This window comes from Cutaneotrichosporon cavernicola, assembly GCF_030864355.1.
Source record: "Cutaneotrichosporon cavernicola HIS019 DNA, chromosome: 3".
Classification (NCBI taxonomy): Eukaryota; Fungi; Basidiomycota; class Tremellomycetes; order Trichosporonales; family Trichosporonaceae; genus Cutaneotrichosporon; species Cutaneotrichosporon cavernicola.
Window position 1 is genome coordinate 1,584,611 of NC_083395.1, and position 27,347 is coordinate 1,611,957.

The window sequence follows — 27,347 nt, forward strand, 5'->3', positions numbered from 1 at the left end:
CACTTCTTAATATCCATCTATACCCCGCCACTCGCAACCAGCAACCATGACGTTTGGCTTCACACATGAGCCCCTCGTTCATCTCGCCGGCAGCGCTATCACCTCCTTCTTCCGCAAGATTGAGGTGTACGGCTCAGAGAATGTACCCGTCGAGGGACCGATCATCTTGTACGTTGCTCGCGTGATGGAACTGACTCCAGCGCGTGCACGCACACGAACATGGCCATTGATGTATGTGCAACTGACTTTCTAGCTGACCCCAGCCCGCGGTGCTGAGCAATACCATCCCCCATCGCCACCTTCTTCACTACTGGGTGAGCAAGACGCGTCGCCTCGCTGACTCCAGGTCAAGGACTCGCTGTTCAAGAATCCGTTCATGAAGGTGCTCCTGACGAACGCGGGCAACATTCGTGAATCTACATATCAAGATTCAGCTGACAACAGCCGTCGACCGGAAGAATAAGAACAACCAGCAGCTGTTCCGCGGTACATTCGAGGCCTTTGCACAGGGCGAGTGCATCGGTGTCTTCCCCGAAGGCACCTCGCATACCGAGCCTCATCTGATCCCCCTCAAGGACGGGACGTCGTGGGCCGCACTCGAGTACGTCCGTTATCTTGGCGGTACCGAGGACAACCCGGGCGTCAAGGAAGGACGCCCTGCCGTTGTCGTGCCGGTCGGCATCGCGTACTGCAACAAGTCCAAATACCGTTCGCGGTTGGCAGTCACGTATGGTCCCGTGATCTCGATGGACGACTACAAAGACGATTTTTTGAACGGCGATGACTCACTCCGCAAGGCGACTGTCAAGCGGCTCACGAAGCGCATGGAGGTCGAGATGCACAAGATGACTGTCAACGCCCCCGACTGGGACACGATGTACGCTGCCAAGATGGCGACCGAGCTCCTGTGGCGCAAGGAGGACAATCTCGCGCTTGCAGACTATGCGGACGTCGCGCAGACCCTCGTTGACCTTTTTGCGACCGACGACGACCGCATTGACCGCCTCAAGGCCACACTGGTGCGGTACCACCAGCTCCTCTTCTCCGCGCGGTTATCGAACGCGGCGCTCACTGACCTTCCTCTTCCCAAGGATCTCGACCCCGCGCTGCCCGTCCCAGTGCCGGGACGCCTGCGAACACTCGCGATCCTAATCAAGGACACGATCGTGAGCTCGGCTCAGTTCCCCTTCTTCGTTATCCCCTTCCTTTTCCACATTCCCGTTTACGCAATCGGGATGTTTGGCGCCTCGCTAGCCGAGGATGAGGAGGAGACGCGCGCCCAGATGAAGGTCTTCCTTGGCCTCTTCCTCAGCATCGTCATGTACCCCATCTTCTTCTTCTTCTTCCTCTGGCTCTTCTGGAGTATCCCCCTGGCGTTCCCCATGGCCGCCGGTGCAGTCTGGCTCCTGAACAAGTACCACGCCGCCTTAATCGACCAGAACTACAACGGGTGAGTTAGCCGCCGCAGTCGTCACTGACAATAGCTTGAAGCGCCTGATCGCCGCCTGGCGCGTGCTGGTGGGTGTATGGCTCGGTCCGGGCGTCGAGATGTCGATTCAGAGCTTCATGGATGACGTTGCGTCCTTCGCTCCCAACCCACCAGCCGTCGCGGGCCTTCCCCCCGGAACCCCGCGCGAGAAGTACAAGCGTCCCCTGCACCTGCCGTCACGACTGCTCGTGCGCCATGTCCTGCGCCAGCGCATCGAGGCCGCGCGCGACCTCGGGCGCACTCTGCTCGAGCTCGAGGGCGAGGACACCAAGCTCAAGGCGAGCTTCTGGCTTGCAGAGAGATACGGCGGCGAGGTGTTCAAGCCCGCGGTGGTGCCAAGTGATCGGCTGGGCGAGTACGAGCGCGAGTGGGAGCAGGGCATTCGGCAGGCGCGTGAGGTTGTGCCTTTCCTCCGCGGGCGGGGCGCGAGGCTCGGATCTGCCAACAGCGACGAGTACTGGGCCGAGAAGAGCGGCGACGAGGATGCAAAGAGCGAGTAGGTCTGAGCTGGGTACTTGGGTGTGTGAGCTTCGGCTCTGCGTAGACTATGTCTGTCGGGCTAATGGTCGTGTCACGTATGTATCCCATGTCTCGCCGCTGCTGTTCCTTGGCATGAAACTAATCCATCTCACTGTAGTCCATCCCTGACATCTCTAGATCCTCTAATACCCCAGCTCGGCCTTACGCATCTTAAGCGCATTGACGCGGGCCTCACGCGTCGCCTCGGAGCTGCGTGGCCAGCACTCTGGCGTCCCTTCGTCGCCGCCCTCGCCAATCGCGCGCAGCCAGGCGTCCTGGTTATCGAACTCGGCCGGTGCGCCGATCTTGACCTCGCCCGGCCGGTCGGTGAACCGTAAAAGGGGCGGGAGGGGGGGTACTTGGCCCCGGGTGAACGAGCGGGCGATGAGGCGTGCCGTAGCCTCACCAAGCGGGAAAGGGTTAACCTGATAATCTGGAGTCAGCCTCTTTAGTACTTGGACTCACGCAGACCGATCAGTGCTAGCGTGGGATCGGGAACATAGAATGTATCCGTGTTATTGAGGTTAAGAATATCCTGTCCTCCAGCTGCCGGCAGTCCGTCCTCGGCTGCGGCGAGGCTCGTCGTAAGTGGATACTCGTCGAACGGCGCTTTCGTGGCAAAGGGATACGAGAAGAGGTATCCGGTCGCGAACACGATCGCCTTGATCCCTTTGAGTCTCTGTCCGTTCTCGAGGACGAGAACACTTCCGGAGGGAGATGGCTGGATCTCAACAATCTCGGGGACGACGTGGATCCGTTTCGTCCACGGAAGCGCGTCGTCCCACACCTTGTCGCCGGGCTTGTACCCCCTCACGCTCTGGTAGATTGTACGCGCGCTACTCCCGCTGCCGCCAGCTCCGTCGGCTCCGTCTGGCACGTCGGTCGACTCATCATCTTGCGCGAGTTCACGCGCAATGTCGCTCCCCGAGGCGCGCGAGCCGACCACCACGACATTCTCGCCCCGGAAGCGGCGCGGGTTACGCCACCACCGCGCGTGTACCACTTGGCCCGTGAAAGCGTCCAGCCCCGGAATAGAGGGGAGGTACGGTTCATTATAGTGGCCGTTAGCGAGGATGACGTGGGACACAGTATATGTTCCTTCCGTCGTCTGGACGGTCCACCTGTCGGCCTCACCTCCACCTGGGGTGTGGTATACGCTGGTAACGCGGACGCCCCACCTAATCAGATCATTAAGATTGTGTCGCTTAGAGTAGTCCTGAAGGTACGTTGCGACCTGTTGATGTGTCGGAAAGACCGGGGTGTCCTTTGCGAAAGGTGAGAAGCGGTAGTTCATAATCTGGTTTGGGAGGTTTGTGCGCAGGCGGTCGTACATGGCTCATCTCAGCTTACACCATAATATATTCAGACATACCTGAAGGTCCAATGGCCCCATCAGCTGCGAGCTCGGCATCAGAACGGACCACTGGCGGACCGTCTTTACGCCAGTGGACGTGTTGTTGTCCTGGCTCGGCATCAAAGTTCCATACCCCGCCGGCCTTGTTGCGCGATTCGAATGCCAGGATGAGAGACGGCTCAACTCCAGCCGCAAGGAGCTGGGCTACGGCGACGAGACCCGAGGGCCCGCCGGCGCCGACCACTGCGACCCGCAAGAGCGGGGGGAGGGGGATGGCGGGGGCCAGGTCTTGGGTCATGGTGATTGAACAATGTAAGATGACAAAGTGGGCCGGTAATGTGATAAGGGGGCCGATTTGCTCAACATGACTCGGCTACTTCCGTGGATTCTGCTACTTCACTCTACGCATCAGTAAATGTACTGTCAGTCAACGATGTCTTGTCGAATCCGTCTCATGTACATCAGATGCATCGACATCGTCTGCTTCTGCTTCCTCTCCATGTCATTAGGTTGCGAGTGGGAAAGTCGGAGATGGCCGGCTGTCGCTGTCGTGAACCGTGAACCGTGAACTGCCCGTTGATGGCTCCTCATTACAATGCGCGATCTGATGCGGCAATCGCACTAGTGATCGCTTGGGACGCGCCATCATCTCGTCATATCTTTTGCAGAGGCAGACATCCTAACGTACGAGCTAAGATGAGTCAAGCATACAGAGCCATGGTCCACCATGTGGGGGACCTCCGGCCATAAATCGGGGTTGTGGCTTCTCCGCTGCCATGTTGCATATGCACCTTGGTCACCCTGTTTCCGTTTCTGGGCTTTGTAGCCAATAGATCTATTCTAGTCAACTGAGGACCTTGGTTTACGTGTCACCGTCGGCCTCAGTTGCTCTCCACCACATGCCGTTACAGCCCTCCACCACGACCACTTTCACAACAATCACCTTGACTTGCACCACTAACTCATCCTCATCCCTTCCTTGCCACCCGGCCGTTCCCTCCTTTGCACGGCCATGCCTACCCCATTCTACGAACCTAAGGACATCGAATGCTGGGGCCACCGCGGCGCCTCGGCCTTCCTCCCCGAGAACACGTAGGCGACGTTGGCGCCGGGGACTAACACCCCAGGCTGGCTAGCTTCCGCGCGGCCATCAAGGAAGGCGCAGTCGGTATCGAGAGCGGTAGGCAGAATTGGGGACCGGGCTGACGCTAGATGTGCACATGACGTCGGATGGCGTCGTGCTCATGTTCCATGACCCGACGCTTGACAGGACGACTAATGGGACTGGCACCATTCGCTCGCAGCCGTGGCACGGCACCATCGAGTGCGTCAGCCGCGCTCCTCTCACATCCGCCGTGTGTCACACTGATGCCACTCGTTCTCCTCTCCCTTCCCCCACCCCTACCCCTCCCCCGCTCACCGCAGGCATGTGCGCACAAAGAAAGAGCCGGTGCAGCCCATCCCGCTGTTGGAGGAGCTGATCTCGCTCATCATGGAGCCCGAGAACCAGCACGTAATCCTCAACATTGACTGCAAGATGCAGAATGACCCTAATGTCATGTTTGTAAGTACTATACGAGCCTCGGACGGTGAGCTCACCGCAGCCCGAGATGGCGCGCATCATCCAGCTGTACCCCGACTGGGAGACCAAGCTGGCGCCACGTCTCATCCTGGGCCTCTGGCACCCCATCTTCATCCGCCCGGCATACGAGCACCTCGGCCTCTTGCGGCGGTACCACATCGGTGTCTCGCCGGCCCTCGCTCGCGAATACTTCTGGGACGTGTGCGAGGGCTTCTCCATGGCCTTTGCCATGCTAATTGGCGCCGAGGGTCAGCAGTTTATCAGCGACGTTCGCGCGGCCGGAAAGGAGGTGTGTGTCTGGACGGTCAATGACCCCAGCGAGATGCGTACCGCCATATCCTGGGGTATCAAGGCCATCCTTACCGATAAGGTCGGGGCGTTCGTTGAGCTCCGCGACGAGGTGAGTCCGCTACCTGGCTGCGTTGACGGTAGATCGTCGCCGACCCCGCAAAGTTGCCGATCCCCGGTCTCGGAGGCTGGATCTTCCCCTGGTCCAGCTGGAAGTACTATTCTGCAACCCATGTATGCGCCCGTCTCCTCGTTCGTCACTATCTTCGCTCACGCGGTTCGCTCTCTCCGCCCGCCCCTCCGTTTTCCTCAACTTTGCCCCTGCCGATCCCACCGGAATCCGAAACGGCAGCTTTGGTTCCAGCGAGCGCAGCTTGACCTCATGCGCACCGTCTGCTATGCCCCCGGACCCCTCCAGATGCCCAACCTCGATGGCCTCGACACCAAAGCGAACGCCTCGTCGCCAAACGACGTCGAGGTCAGCGAGACTACCACCAACGGTAACTCGGATGTCATCGGCGAGAAGCATGTCGCCCCTGTTGTCCCCGAGGGCGGCGGTGTCGCAGAGACGGTTGGCGGGGCCGTCGACGCCCCTGTACCCGCCTTCACTTCCCCCGTCCTCGTGGCTGCCGCGGCGTAACGCCACCGCTTGGCGTGCCCGCGCCTACTATTTGTAGACCCTTCTTATGTGCGCCGCGCCGTACGCACATACCTTTATCCGTAGACTTGACCACCCTCAGCTATCCCACCCGTCCATACGCATCCTTCATGACCCTCTTCAGCCGTACAAGCCATGTACCTGTGCGCGGTTAGAGACAGGGTTACTTTGTTCACCAGCCTGACGCGCCGACTCGGATGAGGGGATGGGGCTATGCGAACGACTTGCGCGACCGACCTTGAAGAAAGGGAGAATCACGCCGAGCTGAGCCGTTTGGGGTATATATACTCTCTCGAGACATGACCAACATCAAAGGTCGCGTGGCGAAATGGCATCGCGTCTGACTACGATTCTGTTAATCCGGTCGTCATCAGGAGATCGCGGGTTCGACCCCCGTCGTGACCTAGAGTTGCATAGCTCAACTTTTGGCTTAGCGTCGAGGTTGTTTTGTTTTCGGAGACGGAGGAGAAGATCAGTAGAAGTGCCGGTGTGGGGGGACGGAAACCTCGCCATGCATCCAATCTACTTGAACTGGATCTCCTATGTCCCGTTAGCCTTTCCCAGCTATCCCCTTGTCACTCCTGAGCCGTTGAAGCTGTATCGACCCGTCAGAGGACGCTCGCGCGAGCAACGTCACAGCGGAGGCTTCGAAATTTCTGCCGCTCGGGTTCCGCAGTCTCCTCCTGGTCACGTGAGCGGATCTCCTGCGGGAGCCATGGCACCAGCATCGCTCCAGATATGAGCTTAGCACAACGTCCAATGCATTAGTTACCTTACCGAACTGTGTACATCTCAGACTGGGCGCGACGCAACTGATGACCGTCGTTGAGGCATGCACTGAGGGAGTATTTTGAGGCGGTGGGGGCCGGATGGGTATTAAACTGGCGCAAAACCCAAAATCTCCAGTGCTCGTATAGTGTAGGTGGTTATCACAGTTCGTTGTGGAGTTCCCTCATCTGAGCTAACCGCTGTTCGACTCAGCGTGCGAGCAAGCCTGCGAAAGCAGGCGACCTTTTGCACTTTGTTTCCCGGGCCCAGTAACACCCTGCATTCTCCCTGAGCAGATCCCTGCGAATGCCATTGCAACCAACCGCGCTTGGGCCAAGTGGAGAACCCGACAGTGAGGCACCCGCGAGGAACTCGAGGAACCGGAACTCGAGGAACCGGAACTCGAGGAACCAGAACTCGAACGATGCGTGATGCCGTGACGCCTTTCAGATTGGCCGACTTGGATGGCAGTTTTGCTCAAACTAAAGTCTGCGCAAGGACACTCTGGTGTGATGATAGTCAGTGGCAGACCGAGAGATGTCTAATGGATCAACGGCGTCGGAGGATGGACTACAACAAGCGGCAATGGATAGCCGAAACGCTGTCTATTGACCGCGCCGAAGGCTCTTGTATCGCAAGTTCCTTGATTCAAATATCAGTCGCTATATTTGAATCAAGTCCGTCTGAGACTGGTCATGTGCGCAATGGCCGGCGGCGATGACCCCAAAGGACTTTAGCTCGGCGTGTCTACGCGTCACGGCTGCAGCAACAGGTTACCTTGCGGTGATTGCGGGTATCGCAACCGGTTTGCTCGGGGGCGGGTCACTTAAAACCTTAAGTGTAGATGGGATTGAGCTGGATCCTAATCAGTGTCGTCATTTTGTAATGGATTTGGTGGTCGCCGTACTGAATATCTGGCCCGTAACCTGACACATTGTCTCCCGTTAGTGCATAAGGTACCACGCCATCGCTCAACCACTATATCATCAATCACATCCCGATCCTTCCTCCTTCCTTCTTCACACTCTCACATTCTCTATCTCTATCTCTCCATAACTGACATTCACTCAACCTTCCGCAAACATGACAGACATCGTCAAGCACGTTGACACCCCTCTCAATGAGATCGATGAGGTACGTCTACCTGATCCGAACAGTCAAGTTGTGGCTGCCTTCCTCGGCTCTGTTATCTTCCTTGTCCCTGACACTAGCTCTATGACCGCCTCTCCGCGACGTTTGCGAGCCACAAGACGCACGCGCTCGCGTTCCGCCTGTACAACCTCAAGCAGCTCGCGTACATGTTGCAGGACAATGTTCCGGCCTTCCAGGCGGCACTCGCCGCCGACCTCCAGAAGAAGCCGTTCGACGTCGAGCTCACCGAGGTCTGGCCCGCCATCGGCGACATCGACCTTGCCATCAAGCGTCTCCCTGAATGGATGGCCGACGAGAGCAAGTCGAAGGACGCAACCGGCTCGTTCAAGCTTGCTCGTGAGCTCTTCTGTTCGCCTTCAGCTAACCACAGGTCCTCGTGTTGTCAAGCAGCCTAAGGGCGTCTCGCTGGTACGTTGCGCCCCGTCCCCAAAGACAAAACCAAAGGACTTCTGCTTACGCCCAGATCATCGGCGCTTGGAACTTCCCCGTGCTTCTCGTCGTCTGCCCGCTCATCGCGGCCATCTCGGCCGGTTGCCCTGCGATCATCAAGGTCAGTTGACCCTCGCATAGGAAGCTTACATCAGGGCTCTGAGCATTCCCCGGCCTCGTCCGCTCTCCTCGCGCAGCTTATCCCCAAGTACCTCGACCCGGATGCTTACGGCTTCGTCATGGGCGGCCCCGAGCAGGCCACGGCCCTTCTCCAGAAGCGCTGGGGCCACAGTGAGCAAAGGAAAGTGTTGCCAGCTGACGTCAGTCCTCTACACCGGCTCCGGCCAGGTCGGCAAGATTGTCGCCACTGCAGCCGCTCAGACGCTGACTTCGACCACGCTTGAGCTCGGCGGCAAGAGTCCCGTCATTGTCTCGGCGGATGCCGACATTACTATCACTGCGCGCCGCATGCTCAGCATGAAGCAGCTGAACGCCGGCCAGGTCTGCGTCGCCCCCGACTACGTGCTCTGCGCCAAGGAGCGCGTTGACGAGCTCGTCAAGGCCATGAAGGACACGTACGTGTGAGGAATGATTCTCGCTTACCTCAAGCCTCGACGAGTTCTACCCTCCCAATTCTGACCGCTCGCTTATCGGTGACTCGTTCGACTTCGCCTCGGGTATCCGCAACTCGCGCGACTACGAGCGTCTCGTCAAGGTTATCGAAGCGGTCGACGAGGAGGGTAAGCTTGTCTACCGCGGTGAGACCGACCCGTCGCGCCTCCGCATGGGCATCAACCTTGTGCGCCTGAACCACAACGGTGACGGCGAGACCACCACCCTCGTTACCGAAGAGACCTTTGGCCCCATTATCCCCATTATCCCGGTGGACGTAAGTCTGGCAGCTGTTGCCTGAGCAACTGGCACTAACCCGTAGGACGTCGATGCCGCTATCCGGTACGTCAACGCGCGCCCAACGCCTCTCGCGCTCTACGTCTGCTCGAGCAGCCGCAAGGTCTTCCTCGACGGTGAGCTGGCTGTGTTCCTGTGCCTGTGTAGCTGACGGGCAGTCATCAACAAGACGATCAGTGGCTCTGCCATCTGGAACGACTTCAGCATGACGCCTCTCGCGACCACCCTTCCATTTGGCGGTGTCGGCGAGTCGGGCTGGGGTAGCTACCACGGCTTCTACGGTTTCCTCGCGTTCTCGCACCAGAAGGGTGAGCTGGTTTGAATGCAGTTTGAAGCTGACTGCAGCCGTCATCGAGATGCCGCTCTGGCTGGAGATGGCCCAGAAGGCGCGCTATGCGCCCAACTTCAACAAGAAGATGGTGCGCAGGTTCTTGGGCGCAAATGTCAAGTTCCCCCGCCCGATCAGCGTCGAGCACGAGCAGCGTTCGCTTGATCGCTCGCGTGCCCGCCGCCACCTTTACATTGGTGTGCTTCTCGTCGCGATTGGCGCGTGGCTCGGCTTTGGCGGTCGCAAGATCACCAGCATCTTTGCGGCCCTTAGAGCCAAGATTGGCGTTTAATCTTGCGTTTGATTGTGTATTTCCTTCGTTCGTCTTCTCGTAATACAGTGTACCGATGCTACAATCTTTCCCTGTCGTGGCGTGCATAGGCACGTATGCATAGCAGGCGAGGCATCAAACAGCCGTGGCCAGCGCGGAATGATGACCCAGTGTCACGGCGTTTCGACGGCCCTTGTACGGACGCGTGCCGAAACGAAACACGAAGAATGGAATGGGACGGGGGGGGCGATAATAGTGACACAATACAAGATACAAGGCATGCCTGCGAACCCGGCATGAGGGTGCTTATGGATATGGAGAGGTGATAGCCTGTGCCTGTACCTACACTGTACATATGAGAGAGAAAGAAGTGACTGGTGATGCGGATTACGCATCATTCGGAGCTTGGTTTGGACAAGATTATAGGTCAGAAATGACCATAGACCTATTCGCCATCCCACACGGCCATCTCCCACGTCCTGGCGCGTCCTTGCCGTCCGGTAATCTCCTCGTTGTTGGCCTTACTCAGTCCCTCGCGCCACCCGATAGTGCGACGATGCGCATAGCCCGGCCAAGCGGCCGGCACGAAATCAAAGCTCCTCAGCACGCGGAACCGGGGCTGTGGATCCCTTGTTCCGGGACACGTGGGTGGCGGCCGGTTGGCGAGCTTGGGTAATTCCCATTCAGAGTATGGTGGCTGGGCAAGCAGGGTGACGAGTAACGATCCTTGTCTGTCTGGCGGGGTGAAACTTGCTGGAACCGGCGTTTCGTCTAGGCCTTGGTCTTCGTGGTCGGAGAAAGAGGGCGAACGGGTTCTTGGAACCTTTGGAGCTTTATGTTTTGATTTCGATCCATCCTTGCCTTTTTTCGGGAGGGGAAATGCGCTTGGTCCAACGGTCAAGAGTGGCGCAACACTCTTCAGTGTCCGAAGAAGGAGGATCTGGTTGGCACGAACATTCCGGTCCTGGTCGGTGATGCCTTTACCGACGTGGGGAAAGTTGAAGACTATGCGACTCCAACGCGGGCCGCGTCCCACGACCTTGTGGGCTTTCTCGAGGGCGCCAGCATCGATCCCAAATGCGACTCGAACTCCATTTGCTTTAAGCATGGCGATATTCTCCTCTGCGTCGGGATATTTCGCAAACGTCTCAGTCTCGCTATCGAACGCCGTCGCGCAGATCAAATGTCCCGAGTGTCCGCGCCCAACGAGCGCACGCGCAAAACTGAAATTCGCCTCTCCGAGAAGGAGGACAGTGTCGTCCCCGGCGATGGGGATGGTAGCGCGGGCGAGGGCTTTGGCCGCCAGCGCATCTCCCCTCTCCTCTATGTCTCCCCTCTCTGCAGTGTCTCCCTCCTCCACCATGCCAACCTCAGCAGCGAGTGTTGCGGCGTCTTGCCTCGCCTGCGCCTCCGCCTCCCTGGCCTCCAAAGCACGAGACTGGGCGTCGCGTTCCCTCCTCTGTCGTTTTAGAGCCCGTTTCTCCGCCACGCTGTGTTTCGTCTCCTTGGCCATCCGGGCCTTGTTCTCGGCGCGCTTGGCTTCGGCGGCGCGGCGCGCGACACCGGCCTGGTGCGCCCCGAGGGCCGACTTGAGTTTTGGCATGGGGGGTGGGGGGGGGGGAGGAGGGGGGGGGGGGGGGGTGGAGAGTGGATGTAGAGTAGAGGGTTGCGGGTGTAGAGTAGATGTAGTGGGTGTAGAGTATTAGATGTTGTGGGTGGAGAGAGATGTTGTCGTGATAGTTGGGCAGCTTTTTTGGTTCCGAGGTGGAGGTTGCCGACTCCGTTCGGATGGTGGAACGCGCGTGTTCTCGTAACAACACGCCATGACTAATGACCGAGCCCAAGATGTGGGTCCGATCCAAGATGTGCCTAGCCTATAGTGCCTCGTAATTGATCTGTGAAACAGCCTTGGTGCTTGCTGCACCATGTTTGGTTCCAAGACACCAAGACACTTTGTGAGCACACGACACGACGTGTTCTGTCGGGTGCATCGAGACGAGTGAATGCAGACCAGTGAATGCAGCCGGCTCCCAACCCGCAAACGACAAACAAACAGGATCCCGAAAGTACCAACCGACACACCAGGAACTGGACCTGGCGCCCTGATTCCAAGCCCCAACTCGTCAACCCTGGACAACGCGTGGTTGCGCGTCTGCATCGTCTCAGTCATGCCCACATGCAGCATGACCATGACCATGACCATCTCCACTGTCTCAAAATGTCCTATGCATAAGAATGGGCAGACTAGCCAACGGAATAAACAGCATAGTCCCTTCCAAATGTCCAAAGTGAGGCATTGCCTCGAGGCCAACAACAAGCGGCCTACTCGTGGTACCAGCGGCGCTGGGCCGACCCGCCAGAAACGTTCGACGTCCAGACCTGGTTGGCGTTGCCTTTTTGTCAGTTTATCCCTCTTCGACTATAGAGACTCACCGTTACCACACGCCCAGACCTGAAGCTGGTTGCCGTTGCTGGCGCGGCCGTCGGTCAGGTCAAGGCAGAGACCCATGTTGGTCAGGGCGAGACGGTTGTCGTTGGTGTAGTACCACTGCTGCTGAGGGAGACCAGAGTAGCAGGTCCACAGGTGGAGCTTGGCGCCGTTGGCAGGGTTGGAGCCAGCGTCGAGGCAGAAGTTGGTGCCCGCAACCTTGACCTGCTGGTTGCCACGGACGAGGGTGAACGCCTGGGCGGGGGTGCCGTTGCACTGGTACCTGTTGCGTGAGCGGGTGGGTTGAGGGGGAGGAGGGGGCGTTGAGGAGGCAACTTGGACGATGCGCACAGGCATTCAATCGGGCGCCGATCGTACCATCGCCCCATCCCTCCATCGCTCCATCCCCGCGGCCATGCCTCTACTCACACCTGGACAGGCGTGCCATTAGCCATCTTGGCCCCGGCGATATCGACACAGAGGTTGGTGTGGCTTCCGGGGTGGATCACGGTACCGCTCGCAGAGGGGGGAGGGGTGGTGGTGGGAGGAGGGGTGGTGGTCGAGGGGCCACCGCCGCCGCCGGGAGCGCAGATCTGTGCGGCAGCGAGGGCGGCGAGAACGGAGAGCTTGAGGAGAGCGAGCATTATGAGAGTTGTCAAAATATAGATAAAGGAGAGTGGGTGATGATGAAGTGGAGTGGGCGTGTTTGAATGGTGGTTTAAGAGGAAAAGTAGAGTCGGGTGGGGCCTGGGGATGGTCTATCCATCCGTCAAAGGGTCAGGGAGAGAGTGTACATAGGAGAAGGTAGTACTTATTAGTGGGTAATTATAGAACCCAGGCGAATAGAAGGGCTAGTCGAGATTCCCTTTCTCCAAACAACGTCTTAACACACGGAATGCAGCCAACCCTCGGGCCAAGAGAAGGGTAGTCGGCGAGGGTTGGGTTCCGCGCCCTGGCTCCTTTGCCGTCAGTAACAGATGCAAGAGGTTGATGCCACCCACGTCATGCACGCTAGTTGCGACAGTCTGATTCTCTGACAGCTGTGCGTTGGCCCCACCTTGGTTCCTCGCACGGATCAAGGTTCATACTTGGGTTAGGCTTGGCTTGGATTCAAGCTCAGACCCATGACCAAAGGCCCAAGCCCAGTTGCAGTTGCACACGCCATGCCCGCTGCCGTCTCCTGTAAGCGGGCCGTGCGGTGGGGCGTCTTACAGTAGATCGCCTCGTCATCAGCTGGTTAACTGCCATGTGGCATTTCAAGCTTGCACGCACTGACTTACTGTCCAAAGCTGGGCTCAATTACACAGGGCACGTCTCATCTCCAACTTGCTTCTGCTGTCGAGGTTGAGGCCATGCCATGCCGGACACTCGCCATGCATTCTAGAATCGATGGTAATGAGTATAGATACAGTGAGGTAGATAGACAGCGAGGACAAAGCGCCTTGCCACCTATAATAGTCTGCTCGAGCCAGCTCGAGCACTCGAGCACTGGGCTGAGCCTCTAGTGCAAGACGGTCATGATCGCGCCCAGTGTGGCAGCCGCGAGGGCAGCAACGATCGAAGCACCACCAATAAGAGGCTTGGCAGCCGAGGGCTTGGCGGTCGCGGAAGCCAACGTGATGCCCGACGTCTGGACATTGTTCGAGAGACCCTTCTCCGCGAGCCACGTCGGCGTCACACCCATCACAGGCTCGTAGTCGCCCTCAACAGTCGTGGCGACATCCGTGCCGTCCCAGCACCAGGTGTTGAAGCACGCCTGGCACTCTTGCGTGCGGTTGGCGGCGGTGTAACCAAACGCGCGGTCCGACATAGCACACGCAAGACACTTGGGCCACTCGGAGACGGTACCGTTCAGCGTCACCGAGCGCATCGCGTTCTCCATCTGAGAGAGGGCCGACGGAGTGTCGTACTGCAGCTGGTACGTCGACGAGTTAGAGTACCACGTCCACGGGTAGTGGGGAATGTAGACGATAATGGGTGCCTCGGTGTCGTTGCACCCGAAGAAGACCGGGCGCTGGTTCAGGCCCTGGGCGACGAAACCGTTGGTCGACGGCACCTTGGGCATTCTAATGGTGATGCCAAAGTCCTCTTGGAACTTGAGGGCACGGTTGTACGTCGTCACCAGCGACGAGCCGTTGGGCCACGAGTACGTGGTATCGGCTGAGTTGTCGAATGCAATGATGGCGTCGACGTTGCGGCCGGGCATGAGAAGCGGCTCGATGGGGATGTTCTGGTTCGTCTCGCCGGCGTCGACCATGGTCAGGTGCTCTAGGTTGGAGATGGCGTTCGGGAGGTTGAGGTAGTTGGCAGCAAAATTGACATACTCGGCGACGTCGTTCTTGGCGCTGGCGACATCAGAGAGAATGTCCTTGATCAGGTCAATGAGGCTGGACGACTGGACCTGCGCGAGCTGGAGAAGACCGGCATTGAACAGCGTCGACGACGTGCCCATGATAAAGCTCATCTGGTCAAAGCCCTTGCGGCACTTGTTCATGTCGGCGGGCTTGCCTCCGGTCATGTTCGTGCCAATGTACTCGATAGGTGTAAAGAAGCCGCTCGTCTTGTTGTTGTTCTGGCCGACGGCCCACGAGCCGTACTCCCAGGGCGTAAACTCCCAGACCGTAGAGTTGTCCGGCACGACCGTCTCTCCCGGCTCGCGCCTGTGTGTCAGCTCCAGCAGCGACTGTCAGGTGAGGCTTACTCGGCAGCAATGATGATCGGGACGGGGAGCTCGGCGTTCTGGAGCTGCGGAACATTGTCAAGGAGGCCGCTAAAGGTGATGTTGGGCGAGGTGTCGAGACGCCATTGTGGGGGCAGGAGGTGGTTGCCGAGTGCGAGGGACCAGTAGTCTGTGATAGCGGTCGGGAAGCCTTCGGCGGCCTTGCCTCGCACGTTGGAAACCATGTTAAAGTAAAATGACACCTTACCATCGGCGGGGAAAATGAGGTTTGAGTCGAGGTTGAGCACTTTCTGGAGAATGTCGGTGGGGAGCATGCCGCCGTTGGCCATGAACGAGCCGGTCGCCCATGAGCCGCCGGAAAGACCGGTCATGTAGGACGTGGCGTCCATCCATCCACCGGTGCCGGCGTTGCTCGACTCCTCGCTCTGGCTCATGAAGCCCTGCGTCATTCCCAGACCGTTGATCATAGCACGGTAGCCGCCACCCGAGAGGGAGAGGGCGATGACAGGCGTGCGAGGAGGCGTCGACAGTCCGGCCTTGGACATCATGTTCTGGAACGCCTGGTCGAGGATCGGCTTGCGCTTGGCGAGGTAGTCCTTCTCACTCTGGCTAACGCCCTAATGTTAGCAAAGCCATGCGTAGGACGTAGGACTCACGCCGGTGGAGGAGCGGATCCAGGTGACGTCCTGTGGGCAAGGAACGGTGTAAGGTACGTAGTCCTTGTTGCCGCTGAGGAGGAAGCTCTCCGAGTTGGCGATGACATCGGGGACGTCGGCAGGATCGATCACCTCAGTGTCCCGCTGGATGGCCTGGCGGACTTCCCAGCCGAGTTCACGCTTGGCGAGGTCCCATTGCGGGTTGTCGGGCTCCTGGGCCAAGGCCTGGGCGGCCGCTGCGAGGGCGACGAGGGCGATACCAGTGTGCATGTGTGTCTGGAGGGGCGGTGTGGAATCGGAAAGGAGTGGGAGGAGTCAAGGAGGAGTCAAGGAGTGGGAGGAGTCAAGGAAGGTGGGGGGTGTTTTTATGTAGTAGTGGCAGATGATGATGTCGTTGAATGAGGCGATGTCGAGAGTAGTAGTCAAGTAGTCGGAGAGGTCAAGGCGGGGGTTGTGGTGTGCGGTGGTCCGTCTTGAACTGACGTTGTCATTTCTAACATTCTTGATTGCATTACACTAAAATGATTGAAACCCCGGCCGCAAAGTCGGCCCCCGATTCTGCCAGTCCCTGAATCTCGAACGCGTAATTCAGGAACACCTCTTCAATGCTGTACTCGTATGCTACGCTCTCTGTTCAATCTCCTCTACACTTACTTCCACGAGCCATGACCTCTGACACTCATGCGTTGTCGTTGTGGCTATGGCCCTCTGTTGCACGGACGTTGCTGCAAGTCTGTGAGCTGGTCGCGTTCAACCGTTCAAGCTGCGCCTCTTTCGTCCTTGGAATCCCACATTCCTGTGTCGCTCCTTTGCTCCCCCTTATCGTCGTCGCGTCGTCGTCGTCCCTGGTGTTGGCAGCGTTACTGGCATTTTAACACAGCCTCACATCACCCACATGCGTTATGACCATGGACTGTATGTGTCATACCAGCCTACGGAATAGGGCGACGTCGGCGGAGACACGTAATGCATGTCTCAGGCAAGCGATGACCTCGTTCTTGGCGTGCTGCGCTCGCTCACCGGCCGCCGTTCACGCCGTTAGTCTGTCTTGGCATCCGTCGTTGGTGGCCCATTGGCACATGACAAACGACGATGGAGCTGTCGTTTGGCATGACCCAGTGGATCAGCTTGCTGGAATTCCTGGGCCAGCGCAGACCGCTTAGGAGCACATTCTGGCGCAACTTGGCATTCATAGACCGCTTTCTGCCGTGAGTCTTGTCTTCTTCCTCCATTGTCATCTTCCTCACTCTCGCTATGACTCAACCTGTGCTGTCGCAGCAGGATCAGGTTGGCTCCAATTGTTGACCCGCTCGCTCACAGATATATCGCTCAATAATGCGATAGCTCACATACTGTTAGATTCAACTTCCGCATGATTCCGCTCCGCCTCCTCGTCGGCGATCCGGCGATTGAACCTCACGTCATCGGATCGGCTCTCGCAGCAACTCACTTAACTCATTAGCATACATCATCCATCGACGTCGCTGCATTCACCACATCATCACCAACATGGCTGAACACGCCCACGGCCAATCCCACTCTCACGGCCACGGCCATGCCCACGGCCATCACGCCGACGACTTCTGGGACGGCGCAGCCTACCTCGCCCGCCCCGGGGTCCAAGAGACGGCCTCGATCAATGCGGCCAACCTCTTGGCGGCTCTCTCCCTCCTCTCGCAATCTCACGCCCGCTTCGCACCTGCCAACCTCCACAACCTCTCCCTAATCGAAGTTGGCAGCGGTCCTGGTGCCGTCACGCAACACCTTGCCGACTCGTTCGGGATAGTCTACGCGACTGAACTGAGCGCGAATATGCTCAAGACATTCTCAGGCCAGCCCGTGGCGCAGAGGGACAATGTCAGCTTTGGACTTGTTTCGTTGGGGCCGAATTCCAAGGACGAGTTCAAGGCTCGTAAAGCGTTCCCGTCGCCAACGGAAGCGGAACCGGAACGAACGGCGGCCCCTCCGGTGGTCATGTTTGACGTCGCTGTTGTCAACCTTGTGCTGCATCACGTTGATGATATCAACAGTTTTATGGAGGGCGTGAAGGGTGTTTTGAGGCCGGGCGGCGTGATCGTTGTTACCGAGTTTACGTTAGCGGAGGATGGCACCGATGTCGTTGCTAAGAACCGGGCAATGAAAGCCGAAAAGGACAAAGTGAGGTTACAGACGATTGAGGGGCTGATGATAGAACGCCGCGGCGGAGGCTGCGGGATCCGTTAATGCCCCAGGACACCACCACGATACGTTCTCCCTCGAGTCGATACAGAAGATCCTTTCCGACTTTGGATTTAAAGATGTTGGGGCCGCGCGGGGCCCATTCCTCCCAGTCTTTGGGCCCGATGCGGAGCCCGTGCCAGGCTTGTACGCCTACGGCCTTGCGCCGTAAGCTTGGAAAGGAGGAATGATCAGAAGAGTTCGGAGACGGTAGCGATGCAGTCATACACCACCTGAGCGAAGTGATGTGCTCAGGACGACGGTAGCACCTAAACGCCCAGCTACTTGCACGCTTCCGGGTATCAACGATGCATGGCGACGAAGTGAATTATGCCAGATATACACATTACAACACGCCTAAATCTGCTTGTCAGCTTCCGCCGAGGGCACCCCAGCTGGCTACATCCACACCACTCACAAGAGACAACTCGAGGGTCCACACACGCCGCGCCCAGACCTTGACGGTCATGGGCTTGCTCGACGCCGTCGACTCGGGGATCTCGACCACGACGCCGTCCCACCAGCACTTGCGCTTCTGTCAGCTCCACTTGCCTCATACTCACCGCAGGCTTGCGCCAGAACAACAGGAGCTTCTGCGCGGTGCCCATCTGCTTGTCGTCGATGATCGGGGTAGTGATGTCAGCGGGGGCGCCGGGCTGGCCAGGGTGGATAATGCCCGTCTTGAGGAGGACGAGCGCCATCGAGCTGATAACATTGCGCGTCGGCTCGCATGCGCGGTATCCCCACTCGTCGTCGCGGTTGAAGCCGCTCATGCACAACATGTCGATGAGGTGCTGCTCGGCCTGGTTGTTCTCCTTGTTGACGTTGCGCTGGAGGGCAGTAAAGATCTGGCGCTTGGACGCGAGCGCCTCGCCCGCGGCGCGCTTGAGCGCACGCAGCTCATCGTTGGCCAGACCCTGCGCGTCGACACGCGCGAGCGCACCAGGCGTCGTGATGCTAAAGTACTCGAGCTCTTCACGAAGGACAATGATAGCCTGCTTGGTCAGGAGGGGGTTCTGGTTTACGTCCGAGTTGGGGTCGCTGGGCGACGAGGGGATGCTCTGCTGTGCGTGGAAGAGGCCCGGAGAGGTTGGGGTGCCGTAGAACGACGCCTGGGCGTCGGCCCAGAAGTCGAGGATGTACTGAAAGCAGTCGGGGTCGAACTGGGGTTAGCGTCGAGCCAGCGAGGAAGGGCGGAGAGAGGAGACGACGTGCCAACACAGCCTGTGAATGGGTAACCGCTGTCCGCCAACACACTCACGTCAACCGTAAACACGCCGTCGTCACCACCGTCCCACGACGCCGGCTTGGACAGGATCAGGCCCTGGGGGAATAGACCTAGCAGCACGCTCTCAGGTAGGAGCATGAGCATCTCGCGCTCGACGGGGAACATACGCCCACGCAGGTCGAGGTTGAGACGCGTCAGCAGCGCCTGGTTCGTGTAGATCCCCGGCGCCTGGTACCCGGGCGATACGGACGTGATGGGGTTAACGCTCGTGATGGGGTTGGATGGGTCGGCGGTGGACATGGTGGGCGAGATGAGATGAAAGGAGGGGAGGAGAGTGGAGGAGTCGCGTGAGCGGGGTCTGAATTGGAGTCGAGGCGGAGTCGAGGCGGAGAGGACAAGTAGGGAGCGTGGGGTTTGAAGTGGTGAGGATGAAGTGGACGGCGTTGTTGGCGGCTCGAGTGGCAAGGGCCGAAAGGGAGGCTGGGGCTGGAAGTGGCTTAAAGTGGCTTAGCACGGCCTCTTTTCCATTTGATCCCGCTATTGCCCAAAGTGTAAACAACCGTGTCTGTCAGAGGTGCATCCTGACATTCGGACAACTTGTTCAGATGCCATGTCTTTCGCGTCGCCGACCAAAGTCCGCAAGTCGGCAAGGCCAACCATGCTCGTGTGGCCGAGTGGCTCGAGCAGAGTACGCCGTCTTGTCGGAGTGGATGGGCAGTCTCTCGATGGGTCTCACTGCTGATGGCGCTGCGTGGAGACGTGTGTAGTGAGCCAGCTGCCGAGGCGAACCAACGCTCTCAGCTCTCAGAGGAACTCTCCGACTCCGGCGCTGCTAAGCAGCAATGCTCTGCCAAGTCGGTGAAGAAGGAACTCGCGATCGGCGAATTGGCAGGAGACTAATACAGGCCACGGCCATCTCCGCTGCTAACCTCGACAAGTTGGTCAAGCTCAACGAAGATGCGGTCCGAGTCGAGTTGGAGGCACGTGGTGCCTCGTGCAAGCGCAGTAAGCTCCGCTCCATTCCCCCACAATCAATCTCACCAATCTCGGACTAGCCCGATACATGACACGGAGCGTCCTCGGCCCATCCCTCATCCACACTTACTCTCACTTGAGTGCGTTCGAAAACATCTCGGCCGACCAACTTGGGCTCGTGCTCGACCCACTCGAACCTCTCGCTACCTATCCGCTCCGATAGTATCATATCACGCCGCGCTTGAGCTGCGCAGCAGTCTGCTGGACCGAAGTTGCGAATCCCTCCGACATTCATGTCGGTGAACTGGCCCGTCGTATCTTCAAGGAGGCGCGTGCGCCGACACGGAGAGGTAGTCGCCGCTGCGGCGACATTCAATTAATTGAATGACAGCTGCATTCTTTACTTGTTGTGCAGCAGCGGCCCCACCACACCATATCAATATGCCCACAATCTCCACACCCTCCACACCCTCCAAACCCCTCTGGCGTCGAATACTAGGCCACGTCGTTGCGCAATGGAACCTCATCGTCATGGGCACCCTCATCGCCCTAGCCTATGCTTTCCCCCGCGTCGGAATGACTGGCGGGTCCGTACGCGCAGAATACACTGTGACATGGGGCGGCGTCGCCCTCATCTTCCTCATTGCCGGCCTCTCCCTCTCCCTGGATGCACTCAAGAAAGGTCTCCCGCACATCCAAGCACACGCCGTGTGTAGCGTGTTCACGTACCTCGTCGCCCCGGCTCTGGCATTGGGGTTTGGGACGGCGGGCCGCGATGCCGGACTAGACGTCTACGTCATGGGCGGGATGGTTGTTACTGGCGGTCTTCCGACTACCGTGGCGAGCAATGTTAGCGCAACTCTCGCTACTGGGGGAAGTACTGCGTTGGCGAGCATCCAAGTTCTTATCTCCAATACATTGGGGCCATTTATTGCCCCGTTGTTGGCTAAAATGTTCCTCACACCTCATATGGGGTGGGCGGCAGCACAGCCGGGCGATGGCGAACTCACACCCATCTACGTCCGCATGGCAAAGCAACTCAGCGCCGCACTCCTGGGTCCGATGGTAAGCCCATCCAGAACAAGCTGAACCCAGCTTTTCGGCCTGTTTATCCAACACCTCTTTCCTAGGCCTGTTGCGAGGATACGCACTGTCCTGCATCTCGCAAAGGTCGCTGCGTTCCTAACCAGCCTGTGTGTGTGGCATTCATTCAGCAATGCCTTTGCGTCGGGTGCGTTCTTGACCGCCTCGCACGCGTCTATCATCTATCTCTGTTTCATGAGCTGGGCGAGTTACCTCATCTTGACGGCGCTGGTGTTTCTCGTGGTCCGCCTGCCCGGCGTACCCGGAAGAGCGGCGGCATGGTGGCGCATGAGCAAGCGCGACAGCCTTGCGTTGTTGTTCTGTGGCCCGGCTAAGGGTGAGTCTGAGGAGGGAAAAGAAGAGAAGAGGTTAGGTTAACCCCAGGCGTCGCCGTCGGCGCACCGACCATCGCGATCCTCTACGCTGACCGCGAGCTAGCAGTTCAGGCCAAGCTCTCGCTCGCTCTGGTCATCTACCAGGGCGAACAGGTGGCCATGGCGCAGGTTGTCGTCCCCCTCCTCCGCTGGTGGGCGCGAGACGAGGTGGCAGCCCACGAGGCGGCCGAGGACGAGCGGCTGCGTCTACGTGAGATCGCCAAGAGTAGGGGAGGGGAGAAGACGCAAAGTGGAAGTGGAGATGGGGAGGAGGCAGAGGAGAAGAGCGTCGCGACGCTCGACGTCGAACTCGGTAAGGGGGAGACGCGCCATCGGCACAGACCAAGTATCAATATTGAGCATTAGCCCATCCAAGTTATTATCCTACATTTTGGCGAAAAGAATGGCTACCAATGTACTTGATCTAGACTGAATTCTAGATCCAGTATTCGCTGAGGCCCAGGACAGTGTGGCGAGAAGAGAGCGAGATGTCTGTACCAGCCTTAGATGACAGGGGGTAAGACAACGGTGAGAAGAAATACAGAGATGGAAAGTCGACGTTTTGTCGAGGCTCCGGCGTTTCAAGCACGCATCAAGCGCCAAAGCTTACCTACTGGTGGCAAGGGTGCATGCATGGGCTCAACTAGACCTATTCAATGCGAGCATGTCAAGTAAATGAGAAGGCTGGTTTGAAAACGTGACAAGGCCGCTGGTGATGGCTGAGGGTCAAGGCTGACTACGTGGGGTCAATGTGGTAAGCCAGCCGCGAGTGTTCCAGATCCAGATCTTGCATGCTCTACCACCCCGTGTCCTTGCCGATTTGGTATGACGCGTTCGACTTCCACTTGTGGCCCTTGGCGCGGCCGACCTTGCTCGATCCCTTAGTCCGCGGACCTTGGGAGCGCGCAGCGCGCGTCATCTCACCCGCGACGGTCTCGCGTAGCTCGTCCACCTGGCCAAGCTTGGACACCTGCGAGACATTCACTCTCTGGCGCGGCGCGCGGGGTGCCCGCACATACTGCGTATAGTCGGATGGAGCCGGGCCAACCGAGCCGTCCGAGTCCCCACTGTCGCTCTCCTCCTCCTCCTCGGAGTAGAGCGAGACTGGCGCTGGTGGCTCGTCGTCCGGGTCGCCGTCGTTGCCGAGCGCGCGGTGGATGCGCATCTTTTCCAGTTTTGCTGCCGCGTCCTCCGCCGTGTCCTCCGTTGCGGGTGCCTCCTCCTCGTCTTCGTCTTCTTCCTCCTCGCTGTCATCATCCGACTCTTCCTCCCCACCCGACAGGTCCTCGTTGGGCACGTCCTGCACCTCAATCATGTACTGGGGTTAGCTAACGTAGCAATTGAATTAGCTACTCACGTCCTCGAGCTGACGCTGCATCTCCTGTCCGAAGCCGCTGGCTTCGACCTCGAGATCAAGGCGGAGGAACTGCGGCTCGTCGGCTTCATCATCGCTGTCGGGCTCGTCCTCCGTGGTTGCTGTCTCAAACTTGACAGCAGAGGCTACTGGCGGCTCCGTCGCGACCTCGTCCACCTTCTTCCCCTCAGCCGCGACTCCCTCCTGCTCCTCCACCCCTCCCTCGACCGCAACCTCGGCCGCAGCCTCGGTCACCGCCTCCTTCTGGCTCTTCTCGAACTCGTCCCACTCGGCAACAACATCCGCCCACACCGGCCAGGTCGTGCCCTCGAAGCGGAAACGCTTGCGGAAGAACCGCCTGATGCAGTTGACGTCGCGGTTGAAGAAGCTTCCGTCAGCACGCCTCCCAGAACAAACCCACTATTCGGCATTCTCGTGGCGCGTCGACACCATCTGGGGAAAGTCGATAACAATAGGCTCGTACGTCTTGCGCTTGATGAGAATGTTAAACTCGTTAAAGTCGCCGTGGATGAGCGACGCGCGCGCAAACCGCATAATCATCTCCATGAGCTCGCCATACAACTTGGCCGGGTCGGGTACACTCATGACTGCGCGGAGAGGCTGCGAGTCGATGAGTGACATGACCACACAGTGGCGCGCCTGGTCGATGGGCGTGGGTACGGGGAAACCGTGGTCGTACAGCACCTTCATGAATGCAAACTCCTTCTGAGCACTCAGGCGCGACATGTACATCCACGAGGCGGACGCGCGCTTCCCGAGGTAGTCGCGTTTGCTCTTGATCGCGCGGAACGAGATACGTCCAAGACTGAGGTTAATTCACTGCCGTGGAAGGTGGACGTACCGGTGCAGCTTGAGCACACGCTTCTCGCCCTCCCCGTCCTGGACGAGATAGATGTCACTCTCCTTGCCCACGCCAATCTTGCAGCCCACACCCGCGACACTGGGTGGCTTGCGCTTGTTGAACGTCTTGAGGGCGAGGTAGTCCAATCCTCCGTACGTCAAGCGGTAGCCGTCGTAGCGGGTGTTGGCGACGCGAGCGAGGAGATTGCGCCGCGCGAGCTGACCACACAGCTTGGCGACATTGCCGCCACGAAGCCCCGAGAGCTCCGCAAGGAGCGGCGTTGGAACTACCTCGTGGTTACGCGAGCCGATATCGGCCTGGCGTCAGTGCGTGTCCGAAACGCCTTACGCCAGCTCTCAGTCACGAGTGCAGAGCTGGTGCTAAGACTGGAACGGGCGAAGACAAGTGCGCGTCCACTCACCGCCTGGAGGATACGGAACTCCTCGTGCGAGATGTAGCGGAGGTCTGTGGCGTCGAGCCTCATCGTGTGATGGATGGATAAGATTACATCTGCTCCAGCTCCATCGCTCCGCTCCAAGTCACACCACTTTAGAAATCGCGCAGAATATTTGGCCCCGCTGGGTGGCAAACCAAGTCACGTGACGGAAGCCGCAATCCTCCAATAAGCCCACCCAGGAGCTCCTCTTATGCATGCATTGAGAGCTTCTTGTAGTCATTGTACATATCATCTATGATTGTAAGCGTGAGGCCACAAATGTGAAGCCAACAATGTAGGTCTAGTGTCGCAGGTGGAACATGAAATGTGGCAACCGGCCCTGAAGCCGCACCAACCCTCTGGCGCAACAAATAAAGCAATATCCGCATAACTATCCTCAAAATGGTACAGCCCTCACCCAAGTCACTCGGATTCGTCCACCTCCATCGCCTGCTGCCGTTTCACCACTTTCTCCTAGCCTATCTCGGGCTTCACATCGAGCTCATCCTCCTCCTGGTTTTCGGCGCTACTTGTTAGCGGCAAAAAGATATCGGGATCTTGTGGGAAGAGGGAGGTGGTTGAGTCAACCGCAGCCTCGCACCGCACGCTGAACTTGGGTCACACATCAAAACATTCCAACTCCCCAGCACCCCCCGGCGTACCGGCGTACCCCGCTTCACCAATTTACCCATCCGACTCGACATGACCGCGGTTTTGCACCACTCTTATCAACATCTGATTCCATCTACAAAGTGGTACAATTCTACTCCAAACTACCGGTGCAGGGCTTTTGCCAGAGCATATACACTTCCACGCGTTCTTGTGCAAACCCCACGTTGGCAACAGTTTACGACGGTTCTGAACATTTTTCTGTCAAGGCTCGTCGACGTTCCTCATCTCGCGTTGGGTACCAGCTTCGCCGCCCTATTTGTCACAGCCATCCTCTTCGCTCTTGTCGCCGGTTCTGGCACTGCTCTGTTGAGTATGAGTGTATCTTAGAGACACTCACCATTGCTCAGCAAAAAGCTTCTTCAGCCGGGCCAACTCGCAGCTGACGGCAGCGAGCGCGTCGTCCTCGGCCTGGAACTTGCGCCTCTCGAGGGCCTCCAGTTGATAATGCCGGTATGATGAGATATCATCAACCCATGTCTTGCGAGCGATGGCGTAAAGGTACTTTGGAGGGATTCGCTTTTCGCTGGTGGAAATGTGCTCAACAAGGAGATGCTTTTCCAAGCGGGTGGGAGTAGTGAAGCTGCTGGAGCGTTAGCAGAATACGAGAAAATACTACCTCCATGGGCACCGCTTTGAAGGACAAGACCAAACAACCGTACCACTTGCAACCGTTTTCTGCTGGTCTCGCCAGGAGACCGCGAGCGCGTAATCACTGTGCCATTCGAGTACGTGAGTCTTGAGGAGGTCTGGATTGAAGAGACGCTCGCGTTCAGGAATACCTTCTGGTAGGATCTCCTGGCATTCGGGACAGCTGATGTCCTCCGACGGGAGGTCTTCACTCTGGCGATGGGGCTCCTCACAGTTGGAGCAAGTGACAGGGTCCTCGTCGTTCCCTTGGGAGTCCTCGTTCTTGACGAATTGCGCGGGGTTCTTGAAGGCACAGTTATGGCAACGCCATTCTTGGTCCAGGTGAAGCTGTACTGCACTTGGGCCCCATGAGTGGGCTGGGTACACAAGAGCGGCCATGTGTGATGAGACATTCTGGTGCGACGAGCTTGTTGGTTGCCGAAGGCAGCGGAATCCAATCCCGGGCAGGGCTTCGTCGACACGCTGCTTCTTGCGACGAGCGATTGCGGAGTCTTGTTTGGACATCTTCCTGCGGTTATTACCCGTAACCCGGCTACTGAGAAGCTGAGCCGTTGTAGGAGCCAATGTTGTAGCCGTTGCCGAAGGCTGGAAGGTAATGGAGTCAGCGGGAGTGGCTGCGGGAGGCAGAGAGGGGCCGGAGTTGATAGGAGTGACGAAGGTCCCTATAGTGACACCTGGATGAGAGACTAGCGCTTGCGAAATCGATGGGTGGGCTACCCGAAGTTTTACGCCAGGAGGGGGATTGTTGGCGAGGTTGGCATCGGTAAAATACTTGATGTGCTTTATGGGCTCGGTCTTCATGATATCTTTTTTGCATGCTTCAATGAGGCCTGGAAGGTCTGTGGCAGTAAGCGTGCCGAAAATGGGAGCGGTCCCCCCGGACGCCGCTGTGAACCGAGGAAGGCGCCTGAGCAGCATGCCAACGTTTGCTGGTATCAGTGGCATTATCCCCGTCAGATCCTGCTCACAGGTGTCCTCCCTGCCGTCAGTCGTAATCTTGAGGGTATCGATGCGGGAAAGCAGAGCCCCGAGAGTTACACGGTAGGCAGACCCCCTCTTAGTTCCAGGCTTGTAGATAGCCTGACGTCAGCCGACATAACGAGAGCGCGAGTTCAGGTTTGGAGTGAGGGGCGCGAGTGAATGGAGGAAGGTTGGAGGATGGCCACGCAAGGGAAGGTGGCACAGGTGGGAACCTCAGAGCTCCAGAACAGCGCGAAACTGGGCAAGGGGAAGTGTCCCGAGGAAAGCTGATCTATGACGTTGCGGGGACGCTGCGGGTTGGGTGCAATTGGGTGTGTGACTCACCGGGACAACATCAGTCCACTCTGTGTCCCAGTACTTGAAACACAGAGCGAGTCGGACGATTGAGGAGGTGTACAGCCGCACGCCCGGGTCGAGAAGGATATGAGACTCGGGCGAGATGGAGCCCCGCCCTGACTTGGTTAGATAGTACTCGACCGCTTCATAAGCAGGCGCCAGGAGGAGGTCGACGACGTCTGGCGACATGTCGACCGAAGAAGGTAAGAGGGAGAAGGAAGGAGGAAGGTGATGAGGATATGATGAGAGAGAATGAAAGCCAACAGTTAGATGTGAGGGAGGCGTGTTTATAAAGAGGGCGCGTATTATTGCGAGGGGAAATTGATTCGCGCCAGTGTACATCATATTCACACATTATGCGGCGGAGCCACCTCGCCACATCGGTCCATCACTCATGCAATCAGATGCAGGTTTCTCGAGCTCTACCAAGCAGATTTACAGTATGGGACTATGTACTCGGTGTGAAATACATGTATGATGCGGGTCGGCTGATGGGCAGCATGGGTAGGTGGAGGGGAATGTCGCGGTTTGGAACGGGTTGGTTCCATATCCTCTTACTCGTCCTCTTGAGTCTTCCATGAACACCAGGCCTTGGAAGAATTGGTCGTTCGCGAGGCTTGAGGGTAGGTGCAGCGAGGTATACTGACGGTCACTCCTGTAGCACTGCATG

General features: G+C 58.2%; 12 protein-coding genes across 12 annotated transcripts; 5 read left to right on the forward strand and 7 right to left on the reverse strand.

Moving 5' to 3' along the window:
* Positions 1-46: 46 nt before the first annotated feature.
* On the forward strand, positions 47-1,989 carry CcaverHIS019_0305920 (uncharacterized protein; the record flags this gene model as incomplete). The annotated part of the gene is made up of 6 exons (XM_060599055.1): positions 47-168; positions 201-231; positions 264-314; positions 347-410; positions 445-1,450; positions 1,485-1,989. The coding sequence occupies 6 exons, from the start codon at positions 47-49 to the stop codon at positions 1,987-1,989; spliced, it is 1,779 nt and encodes a 592-aa protein (XP_060455787.1).
* A 162-nt stretch (positions 1,990-2,151) lies between these two features.
* On the reverse strand, positions 2,152-3,660 carry FMO1 (uncharacterized protein; the record flags this gene model as incomplete). Its single annotated transcript, XM_060599057.1, has 3 exons — positions 2,152-2,441; positions 2,474-3,343; positions 3,381-3,660. 3 exons carry the CDS (start codon positions 3,658-3,660, stop codon positions 2,152-2,154), a joined length of 1,440 nt encoding a protein of 479 aa, XP_060455788.1.
* A 714-nt stretch (positions 3,661-4,374) lies between these two features.
* Positions 4,375-5,872, forward strand: CcaverHIS019_0305940 (uncharacterized protein; the record flags this gene model as incomplete). The annotated part of the gene is made up of 7 exons (XM_060599058.1): positions 4,375-4,454; positions 4,490-4,542; positions 4,575-4,686; positions 4,788-4,926; positions 4,967-5,344; positions 5,377-5,466; positions 5,585-5,872. 7 exons carry the CDS (start codon positions 4,375-4,377, stop codon positions 5,870-5,872), a joined length of 1,140 nt encoding a protein of 379 aa, XP_060455789.1.
* Positions 5,873-7,741: 1,869 nt separating this feature from the next.
* HFD1 (uncharacterized protein) lies at positions 7,742-9,768 on the forward strand (the record flags this gene model as incomplete). Its single annotated transcript, XM_060599059.1, has 10 exons — positions 7,742-7,792; positions 7,870-8,146; positions 8,181-8,218; positions 8,274-8,360; positions 8,395-8,530; positions 8,565-8,814; positions 8,849-9,128; positions 9,174-9,264; positions 9,307-9,456; positions 9,494-9,768. 10 exons carry the CDS (start codon positions 7,742-7,744, stop codon positions 9,766-9,768), a joined length of 1,635 nt encoding a protein of 544 aa, XP_060455790.1.
* Positions 9,769-10,192: 424 nt separating this feature from the next.
* On the reverse strand, positions 10,193-11,350 carry CcaverHIS019_0305960 (uncharacterized protein; the record flags this gene model as incomplete). The annotated part of the gene is made up of 1 exon (XM_060599060.1): positions 10,193-11,350. The coding sequence occupies one exon, from the start codon at positions 11,348-11,350 to the stop codon at positions 10,193-10,195; it is 1,158 nt and encodes a 385-aa protein (XP_060455791.1).
* Positions 11,351-12,069: 719 nt separating this feature from the next.
* On the reverse strand, positions 12,070-12,819 carry CcaverHIS019_0305970 (uncharacterized protein; the record flags this gene model as incomplete). The annotated part of the gene is made up of 3 exons (XM_060599061.1): positions 12,070-12,140; positions 12,181-12,458; positions 12,605-12,819. The coding sequence occupies 3 exons, from the start codon at positions 12,817-12,819 to the stop codon at positions 12,070-12,072; spliced, it is 564 nt and encodes a 187-aa protein (XP_060455792.1).
* An 857-nt stretch (positions 12,820-13,676) lies between these two features.
* Positions 13,677-15,781, reverse strand: CcaverHIS019_0305980 (uncharacterized protein; the record flags this gene model as incomplete). Its single annotated transcript, XM_060599062.1, has 3 exons — positions 13,677-14,835; positions 14,877-15,472; positions 15,512-15,781. The coding sequence occupies 3 exons, from the start codon at positions 15,779-15,781 to the stop codon at positions 13,677-13,679; spliced, it is 2,025 nt and encodes a 674-aa protein (XP_060455793.1).
* A 1,239-nt stretch (positions 15,782-17,020) lies between these two features.
* On the forward strand, positions 17,021-17,900 carry CcaverHIS019_0305990 (uncharacterized protein; the record flags this gene model as incomplete). Its single annotated transcript, XM_060599063.1, has 2 exons — positions 17,021-17,668; positions 17,703-17,900. 2 exons carry the CDS (start codon positions 17,021-17,023, stop codon positions 17,898-17,900), a joined length of 846 nt encoding a protein of 281 aa, XP_060455794.1.
* Positions 17,901-18,085: 185 nt separating this feature from the next.
* On the reverse strand, positions 18,086-19,256 carry CcaverHIS019_0306000 (uncharacterized protein; the record flags this gene model as incomplete). The annotated part of the gene is made up of 4 exons (XM_060599064.1): positions 18,086-18,091; positions 18,147-18,260; positions 18,292-18,891; positions 18,990-19,256. The coding sequence occupies 4 exons, from the start codon at positions 19,254-19,256 to the stop codon at positions 18,086-18,088; spliced, it is 987 nt and encodes a 328-aa protein (XP_060455795.1).
* A 1,206-nt stretch (positions 19,257-20,462) lies between these two features.
* Positions 20,463-21,754, forward strand: CcaverHIS019_0306010 (uncharacterized protein; the record flags this gene model as incomplete). Its single annotated transcript, XM_060599065.1, has 3 exons — positions 20,463-20,996; positions 21,027-21,351; positions 21,399-21,754. The coding sequence occupies 3 exons, from the start codon at positions 20,463-20,465 to the stop codon at positions 21,752-21,754; spliced, it is 1,215 nt and encodes a 404-aa protein (XP_060455796.1).
* Positions 21,755-22,184: 430 nt separating this feature from the next.
* rio2 (uncharacterized protein) lies at positions 22,185-24,088 on the reverse strand (the record flags this gene model as incomplete). Its single annotated transcript, XM_060599066.1, has 5 exons — positions 22,185-22,706; positions 22,746-23,130; positions 23,164-23,568; positions 23,605-23,921; positions 24,026-24,088. 5 exons carry the CDS (start codon positions 24,086-24,088, stop codon positions 22,185-22,187), a joined length of 1,692 nt encoding a protein of 563 aa, XP_060455797.1.
* Positions 24,089-24,514: 426 nt separating this feature from the next.
* Positions 24,515-26,866, reverse strand: CcaverHIS019_0306030 (uncharacterized protein; the record flags this gene model as incomplete). The annotated part of the gene is made up of 5 exons (XM_060599068.1): positions 24,515-24,566; positions 25,050-25,295; positions 25,359-26,289; positions 26,329-26,440; positions 26,666-26,866. The coding sequence occupies 5 exons, from the start codon at positions 26,864-26,866 to the stop codon at positions 24,515-24,517; spliced, it is 1,542 nt and encodes a 513-aa protein (XP_060455798.1).
* Between the last annotated feature and the right edge of the window lie 481 nt (positions 26,867-27,347).